Source organism: Malania oleifera, chromosome 12, assembly GCF_029873635.1.
Source record: "Malania oleifera isolate guangnan ecotype guangnan chromosome 12, ASM2987363v1, whole genome shotgun sequence".
Taxonomy (NCBI): Eukaryota; Viridiplantae; Streptophyta; class Magnoliopsida; order Santalales; family Ximeniaceae; genus Malania; species Malania oleifera.
Genome location: NC_080428.1, coordinates 38,957,690 through 38,970,407, shown reverse-complemented (window position 1 = coordinate 38,970,407; position 12,718 = coordinate 38,957,690). Strand labels below are relative to the sequence as shown.

Here is a 12,718-nt window from a genome sequence, read left to right as displayed (position 1 = left end):
TATGCCTCTTTTTGTGCTAGATTGATTGAATTGTTCTTGGTTCAAGTGGCAGGGATATTGCAGTATTAATTTGGTATATCAAGGTCAATGATACTATAAATTACTAGCTATATATTTTTCTTTTCTCTAGTATGCAAATTTTGTCACACAGCTAATGTTTTTCTTCCACAGACTTACCATGTCAAGACACTGCTTGTATAACTTCTACAATCCATTTTATTTAAAAATTTTGATAATGCACTAGCATTCTGTTTGGGAGGTTTATAGTCATCTGTTGTTGTCTTCCAAGGGTATTAATACTGCTGCATATTTCGGCAGATGATTTGTTTTAAATGTTTTTAATTGTTTTTGGCTGGACTGAGAAACTCCAATGACCCAATATTCTGCGTTGGATCACTATTCTAGTTTGATATGTTTATGGTCAACCCATTTGGCCACATATGTCCCTTTTTTTATTCTTATTTTTAAAGTAATGGGGACATTTGTCTACACCAAAATGGTAGTGCAGTTGTAAGAGGATTAACATGAATTTGGCTGCTATTTTTGTAGTTGAATAAGAACATCATAGAACAATTTACTCCAAAAAACTCTCATTTTCTAAAGGAAGTCTACAGTTTTTTTTTTTTTTTTTTCAGGCAAACAGCTAGGATGTGTTTGAGTTAGTAATCAATACATGAGTTTCTTTTTGTTTTTAGAAAACGAACCTTTCATACACTTGGTGTCAACTTTGAATGTACGATCTTTTCTATTCAATTTTTTTTTTTTTTGCAGTCTGCCTTTTAACAACACAAAGAGTCTCCTTTATTGGATTCTCACTCATTAGCTGGTGGAAGAGAACAGCCTTTTGCTTATCATCATCTACTCCAACCAGCTTAATAAACAAGTTTTTAGCCTGGTAAATGTAGTTAGTTCCTTCCCTAATAACTCAAGCTTTTGGGGTCCAGTGGCAGCTTAACATATTGTTAGTGCCTTAGCTCTCAACTTCTCCCAGTGTCTTGGTTTGCTAGTTTAACACAAGCAGTCTTTAAGTTCACTGTTAACATGCTTTATCGCGCAATAAATTAATGAAAGACCTCAACGTCTTTCGCTGCATGGATTGATCATATTGTTATATTCACAGGGTTGTGTGGAAGTAATGGTAAATGAAATTTTAAGATACTCATTTCATAGTTTTCTAATCATTCATGTTATATAAATATAAATATATCCAAAACGGCTCATAAAACACACACACACACACACACACACACACTATCTCTCTCTCTCTCTCCACTCTTGTACATTCCCTTTCATCAATCGCTGCCTTGAGTCCGTGACATTGTCATATGCCAAGATAGGAAGAGGCTTCAAGTGATCAGTTCAGATTCGAGGGGAAATCCTTTAATCTGACATGGGATAAGTAGGGAAGGGGGTTTTATTTTTTTGGTCAAGCGGTATCTGGTTTATAATCATTTCTTGGTGGCAGTGAAGTGGGTCCATGATGGATATCCGCAGTTTTTGGTAGATTGGAAAGATTCTCATCGTATTAGATATGGGAGTGTGACCTATTGGATAGTTAGATGTATGAAGATGGGGAAGCTTCTGGAGTTGGGGTTGGGCTAGAATTGCAAACTTTTTGTTTTTTATTTTTTATTTTTTGTGTTTTTCACAGGTGGGTTTAAAGGGGATAGCTAGAGAAGCTTTATGCAAGAGTTTTTAGCGTTGATACTGGTGTTATCTTATGTATAGGAGTATAGGAGTCGATGGCTTAGTGTCATGGGTTGAACACATCATGCTGTGTGAAGGGACATGTGGCACTAGTTGTAGGACACAAGCTTAACTAGTCGGTTGAAAGTAAGCCGTGGATTTACCACTTCAACAAGTTCTCAAGCATCAAATACAATGTGTGCTGTAAAAGGTAAGCAAACATGAAGTAAACACGAGTCAAGTGTCATAAAGCCACAAAATTCATTTTATTACACCTCCATACTCAACATGCTTTTAATGTGGTAGGCTAGTAGGATAAACAAATTTATAATTACTTGTGAGTTATACAAGGATTGATGAACACTTGCACTCCCCTAAACAACTTCTATGCAAATATGGCTCAAGCATGAGGAAACATCAATATGACCAAGGAGTCATACTCCCCCTTGTTCACTAAGGCAATGCCCTACTTAAAGAATAAAGCCTACAGAATTCACATGATGGTTACCCCATGAATGCGCACAAGACAAGCAGTCATGGGCAAGCACAAGGTGTAAACAAGCATGGCTCAAGCTACTTAGGGTTGCAGTGAGAATCTTGTTCTTGGAATGAGGTTGTGATGGTGGACTACAGAGGCTTTTGTGGGAGGTGCAGTGGAGTGTTGCTAGTGGAGAAGGACAATACATCATAACATGGGATGTTCTTTAGGTAGCTAGGGTATTGTTGGGACTTGGGGGCAGGTCTGGGATGGTGGAGTGGGTCTGGGTATTTGAAAATTGTGTTGGATTTTGAGCTAGCTTTTGGATAGTAATGGGAACGTAGGCTAAATTCCTCAGGTGGGCCTACATATGTTTTAAAAAGACAAGCCCGAAGCAAATGCTTTATGGTGTTAATGTGCCCATATTCAGTTTTTAAAGGGTCATGCCAGTGGTCAGTCCAATTATGCGGAGGCCTATTGTGGGTTGAGATGGTCAAGCCCCGCATGCTCAAACAGGTGCTAGTGGGCCCAGCTAGCCTTGAAGCATTGACCATGGTTTTGCTGCTCCTTCACTCCAAATTTAGAGAGATGGGGATGGTCAATGGGTGGCAAGGAATCAAGACTGGTCTGGGAATCAGGTGTAGTTGCAATTATGAGAATGTTGACTACTAAGCTTAGATAGTATGAATATTTGATATTCAAACAACTTCAATGGTTTGAGCTGGCAAGAAAGGACCCTTTTGGACCATAACCTGTTCCAGTCAGGGAGGACAGGATTGGTGGTTGCATGCATCAGTCAAGGATGCATTACCTCTACAGAGTAAGTTTAGCAGGTGCTTGTAAAGTTGTATCGAGATCCAAGGTGGGTGTTTGGGAGATGATGCGAATATAGTAGGTAGAAGTTGGGGTCACAAGTATTATATCAATGTTGGAAAATGAGTCTCGTTGGCTAGGTGTGGCAAGGATGATGGCTGTTTAAGGGAGATGCAATTGGGTTTTGATTTGAGAAAGAATTTTTTTTTTAAATAATGCTTTAATTCAAGTACTAGTACTAATAAAATTTTAAGCAGTGATAATATTGACATTTTTATCTCGTAAAAAGCCTATGCGTGTAATCGAGTCTAGCCAAGTCGACATAGTGGGATAAATTGACTTGAAAGTGTTGAGCTCAAAACTTGACACGTATTCGATAGATCACAAACTAAGCTCTACTCAGTTTCAAGTTCTTAAAACTTGAGCTTGTCTTGATTAAGCTCGATTTGATTATGAATTAATATCAAAGTAATATAAAATGGTATAATGTATATATAATATCAAGTATATGTATTAAATATATATTATATAAATCAAATATATGTGTCAAATATATTGTTAGATCACCACTTTACCTAAAAGCTTAAGCTGTCAGGTTGTGGGCCAGCAATGTATCAAGCTTTAACACTTCATTGCACATGCAGTTTGACAACATGTGGAGAGATGAACTCACAATTTAAACACCACACAATAAATGTGGGCAACAAGACTAGAACCTTGGACCTCCTGATAACTAGCTTTGGTACAATGTGAGAACCTAAAAGCTTAAGTTGCTAGGTTGTGGGCCAACAATGTATATCTAGCTTTATATATATTATATGATTTATATAATAAGAAAAGTATCAAAATTACAAAAACTCAATTAGGCTTGCGAGCAGTATTATAGGACTCAAAATCAACTCATTAAGTAACTTTAGTAGATTGAACTTGACTCAAACTCGAGTAGAATCGAGCCGCATTGAGTTACAAAGCGCAAGTCAAGCTTGAGTAGCTTATGAGTAGGCTTGATTGACTTACACACCTAAGAAAGCCTTAATAACTCAAAAGGGTTGCTTTGTATAAAAAGTGGTGAAGGTGGTTTGAATTTGGTGACTAAGATGTGGGGGGTTGAATTGGATGCGGGGAGTGAGTGTCATGGTGTGTTTGTCTTAAATAGTTGTTAGTTATTGCCTTATTGGACAAATTTTGTGAGAAGTAGGGTGTACCTTTGATTCCTTATGGGCGTTTGGCTTGCGGCATCAAAACTATTCCCATGGAATGTCATTTCTAGGAATCTCATTCCCGGAATGGATGCTTGCCTCATGGGAATATTTTTGTTTGGTTTGCATTGTAAGATTTCTGGAAATGTGCGCAAGATTCGCATATCAATATTTGGTTCAACATGGGAATCATGATAGGCATTTCAAGAAGATGCTTGACATGTGTGTAAACAATGTATGAAGATAAAAAACCTACTAACACTACGTACGTAATTAAATCCATGTCCTAAAACTTCAACAATCATAAAAACTTCAACACTTAAATAGCCAATTAACCAAAATAATTAAGGGCAACATGGTGTCTAAATATCAACTATTATATTACATTATTATGACACAATAATAATATTAATATCGTTTTATTAAGAATTTTTATTTTAAATAAAATAATAATAATAATAATAATAATAATAATAATGTGATAATACTATATCATAGGGGCTCTCTTGTCTAACCTATGAAAATAGTGAGGGTAGTTCGATTAAAAAAGTAGGATTCGTATGAAACATACCCATAGGGGGTAGGTGGGAATATGATGCCCATGTTTTGTACAAATCCTTTCATTCCCTAGAATGTGAACTTTCCACCATGGTCTTAAATTTTCCATCAAATTGTCAAAATTTCCATTGAAATTGCTGGTTTTAATCACCCTTGAAATCAAAATGGCAATCGATTTCCGTCTTACATAATTTCTATCATTTTTATGAATCATTTGAAATTTATCAAAATCTTGAAATCTTTGCGTAACTTGCTGAAATTTTAACAACAACAACAACAACAACAACAACAACAACAACAACAAAACCAAGCCTTAGTCCCACTAAGTGGGGTCGGCTATATGAATCCTTTTCCGCCAATTTATGCGATCATGGACCATTTCTTTTGATAGATTCAAAGATATTAAATCCTTATTCACTATCTCCTCCCAAGTTATTTTAGGTCTACCCCTACCCCTTCTACTGCTCCCCACAGTAACTAAGTCACTCTTCCTCACAGGTGCACTATAAGGCCTACGTTGCAAGTGTTCATACCATCTGAGTCATCCCTCCCTTATCTTATCTTCTATAGGAGCTACACCTAACTTACCACAAATATGTTCATTCTTTAATTTATCTTTCAATGTTATACCACTCATCCATCTAAGCATCCTCATCTCGGCAACTTTTACTTTTTGGATATTATGTTTCTTCGTCGCCCAACATTCTGATCCATATAGCATAGCTGGTCTTATAGCTGTCCTATAAAACTTCCCTTTCAATTTTAAGGGTATTCTACGATCACATAGAACACTTGAAGCACTTCTCCATTTTACCCAACCTGCTTTAACTCTATGTGTTACATCATCTTCAATTTCTCCTTCAGCTTGCATAATAGATCCAAGGTATTGAAATCTACAAGTGCTATTTATTTCTTCATCATCAAGTTTAACTTTGTCTCCAATATTCCTCCTATCATTACTAAAATTACATTTCATATATTCTGTTTTATTTCTACTTATCTTAAAGCCTCTAAATTCCAAAGCTTCTCTCCATAATTCTAACTCAGCCTCTATTCCATCCCTAGTTTCGTCAATTAATACATTATCATCTGTAAACAACATACACCATGGAACCTCCTTTTGAATACTCTTAGTCAATTGGTCCATCACTAAAGCAAAAAGATAAGGACTTAAAGCAGATCCTTGATGTACACCTATGGTAATTGAAAATTCTCTAGTTTCTCCATCTATAGTCTTTACACTAGTCATTACTCCATTGTACATATCCTTAATGACATCGGTATACCTACAACATACACCTTTTTTTTCTAAAACCCACCATAGAACTTCCCTAGGTATCCTATCATATGCTTTCTCAAGGTCAATAAATATCATATGCAAGTCCCTCTTCTTTTCCCTAAACTTTTCCATTAATCTTCTTAAAAGATAAATAGCTTCTGTGGTAGATCTCCCAGGCATAAAACCAAATTGATTTTCTGATATCTTCGTTTCTAACCTTAATCTTTGTTCAATTACTCTTTCCCATAGTTTCATTGTATGACTCATAAGTTTAATTCAACGATAGTTATTACAATTTTGAATATCTCCTTTATTTTTGTATATAGGTATTAAAGTACTTTTCCTCCATTCATCTGGCATTTTCTTAGTTTTTACAATTGTATTAAATAAATTAGTTAACCATATAATTTCGTTTTCACCCAAGCATTTCCAAACTTCAATTGGGATGTTATCTGGTCCCATAGCTTTCCCATTTTTCATCTTTTTTAGTGCAAACTTAACTTCGTTAACTCTAATTTTGCGAATAAATCTTATATTTTTAGTCTTTTCCTCATTTGACAATTCTAAATTTAAGCCTTCTATTTGGTTTTCATTAAACAACTTACTAAAGTAACTTCCCCATCTTTTTTTAATATCTTCGTCCTTAACCAAGACAATATCATCCTCACTTTTTATACATTTTACATTTCCTAAGTCCTTGTTCTTCCTTTCTCTAGCTTTAGCAAGTTTAAATATATCTCTTTCCTCTTCTTTTGTACCTAATCTATCATACAAACTATTAAATAATCTATGTTTAGCTTCACTAACGGCCCTTTTTGGGAGTGAAGTGAAATTTCTCTCTTAATTTAATTTTTTTTTTTTATCAAAACAAAAGATTATTACAAGGGATTTTGAAATTATATGAAAAAAATAAAATTACAACAACATTTTATTTATCCATTCATGTCTAAATTATCATTATTTGTATAATAAATAATATTTCAATGATTTATGAATTTCATTTGTATTAATTGAATATGTTTAATGCACATTGTCTTACAAATATGTTTAATACACATATTATATTACAATTTTTCCACCTCATACACAACATAGATGTATTTAACTTGTGATATGTTAGTCCTAAAACTTACATTATTATGTCTATTAACCGTTTTTAAAGTTTCATAAAAGAATTCCATGCTTTACTACTGATTTCCATTATTTTTCAAACTGAAATCAAAATTGACGTCAAATCGAAATTTCCTTAGAAATTTTTGTACTTTAAGAGCTTCAAAATTTGAGTCGAAATCGAAATTTAAAACCTTGGTTCCCACCATGGTAGATTTCCATGCTCCAAAAAACATGGAAATGAGATGCCATGGGCATCATATTCTTAGGAATTTTGAAAGATGCCACGAACCAAATGCTCGCTCAAAATCTGTGGATCATTCCCACTTGTTTGAGATTCCTATAGTGGGATTAGGAGGGATTTCAATTTTTGAGTGAGGGATATGCTAAAGAGTTATATAATGGTTAGGTTGTCAATATGACAATTGGGATTCAAGTAGATGGTATTTGCATATGCCTAGTTCTTGAGTTAAGGTTAGCGAAAAGGATGTTGCAGGTCAAGAACTTTTAGATAAGATAGGATTTCCGTTGTGGGCTACAAGAGGAAAGAATTTTTGGTTAGAATTAGAAAATTTAAAATGTTGTGTGAATTGTGAAGGGAATGGGTTGTTTTGATGGTTATTTGGTCATCTAGTATTATAAGTATATGTTAGAGTTATGTTAATAAGTGTGAGTTAGTAAGGGTATTATTTTCATTGGTATTGTACTTGACATTAATTATAAATAGAGGGAGAGACCTATCGTTGAGGTAGGTATTCTATTTTCCCAACTATTCAACACGACAATAGAGTATGATCCAACCTAAACTCAACCACCAAACCAAAATCAGCCATTGCTGGAAAACACCCTCCTATCGCTGTCCTTCTTAAAACCACCACAACTCCTCAATATTTTACAAAACCAACCACATAGCCAAAGATAGGACTCTCTGAACTATAACATTGCAGAATCCCATCGGCAGAAACCCCCTTATGTACCCCTATGTGCCGATCGATTGCCAGTACTCCTGATCCCACACGCCGACATGTGAGAGAGTTTTCAGCTGATTATTTCTGCTTTTTTCTTCTAAAATGTTCTGATTCCTTCCATAGACCATAATATCAAGCTATCAAACATGTTTTTTTTTGGTTAAAAAATCCACCCTTTTTCAACCATGTACTTGTGGCAATCTTATGTTGTTGTTGGGTATTAGTAAAGTTCGTTGGCGAGTCTCTTGGAACAGTGGCAGCGTTTATACATTGATTTGTGGGGCTGTGGCAGTGCTATGTCCAGTTGTTGGTGACTTGTTTATGGTTGAATCAAAGTGTTTATACTCGTTTATACATTGATTTGCTTTCTTGGTTCGGAAGTTCACTTGTGGTTGTTTCAATTAGCTTAGAAGTTGACTTTTTTTGGAATCCCAAGAGCATTTTGTTAGCTGTGTATTTTTGATTTGCTGCTGTATCGAGGTTGTGTGTGTTGGGATGACGTCCTCAAATCCCAAAAGTGTGTTTCCACCGTTAGGCATTTGTTCAGGTGAACAACTCAAAGGAAGAGTATTCAACGTTCCTACAATATCAAGCATCTTAACAAGCTTCTCATCACATTGCATCTTTTGCTCAGAAGGGTAATCCTACAGTTTGCATGTCATTTGATATCTCTCCTACTAGTACTTGGATTATCGAATCAGGTGTAACCAACTTCTTTCTTGCCCTTTAGCATCCTAAAAATCTTCTTCAAGTTACCCTTATTGATGGGTCCACCACTACAATTAAGGGGATAGGAACAGTAAATCCTACTCCTTCCATCTCTCTTTCTTTTGTTTAATCCTACACCTTCCATCTCTCTTTCTTTTGTTTGTACATTCCTAATTCTCTTTTCAATCGCATGTCAGTTAGTAAGCTTACAAAGGCAATAAATTGTTTTGTAACCTTATTTCTTGATTTTGTGGTTATTCAGGATCTGAAGATGAGGAAGACAATTGGCATATGATGTGAGGCTTGTGGACTTTACTTGTTTGAGTCGCTCTCTTCTAGCACTGCTTGCACAACTGTTGCTATACCACTTCAAATCCATTATCGCCTTGGTCATCTGTCCTTGGACAAATTGAAACATCTAGTTCCTACCTTGAGTTTTGTGCCTAGTCTTGAGAGTGAAATTTGTCATCTAGGAAAACATCATCATGTTCCCTTAGCTTCCAAGGTCAATAAATGGGCAGATAGTCCTTTCATGCTTATTCATTTTGATGTTTGGGGTCTTAGTCTTGTCACGTTGAAATTGGGGTTTCGGTACTTTGTTACATTTATCGCTCCAGGATAACTTGGTTGTATTTAATGAAAGATCTTTTTGAATTGTTTAGTATCTTTCATGCCTTTTTCTCTCAAATAAAGATTTAATTTGAAATTTTGGTCAAGATCCTTCGTAGTTATAATGCTATGGAGTACTTCATACCCAATTCAATAACTATATGACTAGTCCTAGTATGATCCATCAGTCATCTTGTGTCCACACTCCACAACAAAATGGAGTTGCAAAATGGAAAAACAGATATATTCTCGAAGTCACTTGTACCCTATTGTATCAAATGAGTGTCCTCAAAGTTTTTTGAAATGATACGATGCTCACTACTTGCTCTTTCATTAATAAAATTCCTTTCTCTATCCTTGGTGGTAAAGTTCCATATTCAGTTATCTTTTCTAAGGCTATTTTGCTCTTTTTTCCTCCTTGTACATCCGGTTGTGTGTCTTTTGTCCATCACTTAACTCCACGAGTGGATAAGTTGAATCATCATGCTATCAAATGTATTTTTTTGGGGTATCCCTATACTCAAAAGGGATATAGATGTTATAGCCCTTCTACACCATTCTACACTAATTCCTTGAGTTCTATTGATCTTAATGAGTCCCTTCCTTTGCCTTGCATTCCAGATCCTGACCTAATATACCCAATCCTCCTACACCTTCATGCAATTGGGTCCTTCTTGTCGCTTGGATCATCCCAATTTGCAGGTGTACAAATGGCGATTCAAGGGAGGAGAGCTTCCTTTAGCTTCCACTTCTACGCCTTTAGTTCCCTCGTTAGATGATCCTATCTCCCAGGATGTTGATTCTCCCATTGCTGTTCAAAAAGGCAAATGTATTTATATGCAACACCCAGTCTCTAATTTTGTTTATTATGATTTCTTGTCACCCTTATATTATTGTTTTGTTAGTACTTTGTCTTCTGTTGCTCTTCCAAAATCTATTTCTGAAGCCTTGTCCCATTCTGGCTAGAGGAATGCAATGATTGAAGAATGCATGCACTACATGATAGTGATACTTGGGAGTTGGTATCTCTACCTCTTGATAAGTCTATGGATGGTTTTTGTTAGGTGTATACTGTGAAGGTTAATCTAGATGGTTCTATGGCTTGATTGAAGGCTTGCCTTGTTGCTTAGGGATATGCTCAAGTGTATTGTTTGGATTATTTAGACACATTCTCTCTAGTCGCTAAACTTGCTTCAGTACGTTTGTTCATCTCCTTAGCCACTACTTATTATTGGTCTCTACATCAGTTAGATGTGAATGCTTTCCTACATGGTGATCTTCAGGAGGAGATCTATATCAAACAACCACTTGGTTTGTTACTTAGGGGGAGTCAGACTTAGTGTGTCGTCTCAATAAATCATTATATGGTTTAAAACAGCTTTTGAGAGCTTGGTTTGGTCAATTCAGTGCTATCTCACCTGAGTTTGGTTTCTTGGAAGAGTAAGAAATAAATTGTGATGACTAGGTCAAACAGATGAACTTGTTTGGTTGAAAAACATGTTGGAAGAACGAGGTTTTCCTCATTTTCAGCCTATGGAGTTGATGTTTGATAATCAAGTTGCTATTCATATTGCCTCTAACTTGGTCTTCCATGAGCAGACAAAGCACATTGAAGTTGATTGCCACTTAGCTTATTACAACCACTCATGTGAAGTCTCTAATTGTAAGCTTGCTGATTTGTTCACTAAAGCTTTGAGGGTTGCTCATGTGAAATTCACTTGTTACAAGTTAGGAGGATATGATAAATATTTTCCAGCTCGAGGGGGAGTTTTAATGGATATTTGGTCATTTAGTATTATTAGTATGTGTTGAAGTTATGTTAGCAAGTATGAGTTAGTAAGGGTATTATGGTCATTGATTTTGTACTTGACATACATTACAAATAAGAGAGAGAAATCCATCATTGAGGTCAGGTCTTCCATTTGACCCAATTATTCAACAACTTGAAATGGGGCTTTTTTATTTTTTATTGCTGGGGTTTTTCCTCATTTTTAATTTTGACTTTTTTTATTGAGGATTTCTTGTTTTCGCCAATTGCATTTCTTCCTTCTCTTACCAAATAAATTTCTTTTGTTATTGTGCGTGTGTAGTGAATTCCTTATAGAGATTTCTCTTTCCACTCGATGAAGTTGGCCTAGTTGTCTGGATCTGGTTGATGTAAATTGTGGGGTCAATATGACTGAGGTAAAATTAAAAGTCATTTCCACATTTAAGTCATAGATACATAACCAACTGGAACATTAAAAAAAAAAGTAATTTGGTTCAAATTTTGCCCATCACTAAGTGCACATTGTCGTAAAGATTTTATTTCTGGCTCTTTTACTGCAATACTGCTCAATGACAATCATTAGTATCACATTTTCACCTTGAAATACTGGTAATATTTATTGCTTGATTTTGAATGGGTGATTATTTATTCTCATCTGTAGTTTGGCTCTATTTGGTGTACCTGGAGCCGATGATATATCTTTCTTGATTTATTGTAATTACATGGTAGAGTTTGGAAAATATGTTTCTTGCATTTTGTCTTCTTTTGGTAGGGGGATGAAATCTTATCTGTTAATGGAGTTGATGTTAAGGGGAAGTCAGCATTTGAAGTATCATCCTTGTTACAAGGACCAAATGAAACATCTGTGGCCATTAAGGTTTGATTCTGAAATTATCTGATAATTTAATTTTTAATTTGTGAAGCTCTTCTATGTGGCATTTTAAATGACTGTCCAAATTAAATGTTGATGATTTTAGGTCAAGCATGGGAAGTGTGGACCTATTCAATCCATTGAAGTGCAGAGGCAACTAACTGCTCGAACCCCAGTTTTTTATCGGTTGGAACAAGTTGAAAATGGTTCAATTTCTATTGGTTATATACGCCTTAAAGAGTTCAATGCATTGGCTAGAAAAGATTTGGTCATTGGTATATGTTCTTATTTAATAGAAGTTTTAGAACATGTTTGTATTCCCCATGCTTTATTTGACGGTGAACAAAAACACTAGCATTTTGAAGTTTGTCATGTTCTAAAATGCAGAGGTCTTTTTGGACTTTTAGGGAAATTTATTATCTGAAGTATTTGAACTGTTTGTCAGAATTTGGTTATGTATAAGTTGCAATGTTCATGGATTGAATTTGAATAACTATGTAATTTTGCAGCATTCCAGGATCTTTGTCAATATTTTCTTACATTTTTAAAATTTTAAAATTATTCCTCTTAATATTTATGATATTGCTCTGATTCCATGTTTTAAATTATCATAGCTGGAGTTATACTGATCTTTTGAAGAAGAAGTAACAAGAAACAAAACTGAAAACAAA

General features: G+C 35.2%; 1 protein-coding gene across 3 annotated transcripts in view; it reads left to right on the top strand.

The window, feature by feature from the left end:
• Positions 1-12,718, top strand: part of LOC131145097 (carboxyl-terminal-processing peptidase 1, chloroplastic) — a 51,939-nt gene that overhangs the window by 15,596 nt on the left and 23,625 nt on the right. For 2 of the 3 annotated variants that reach the window (XM_058094173.1, XM_058094175.1), the window contains exons 4-5: positions 11,949-12,053; positions 12,154-12,322. In XM_058094173.1, the coding sequence (XP_057950156.1) occupies positions 11,949-12,053; positions 12,154-12,322 (274 nt within the window). The remainder of the gene's footprint in view (positions 1-11,948; positions 12,054-12,153; positions 12,323-12,718) is intronic. The other variant, XM_058094174.1, reaches the window with a different exon arrangement.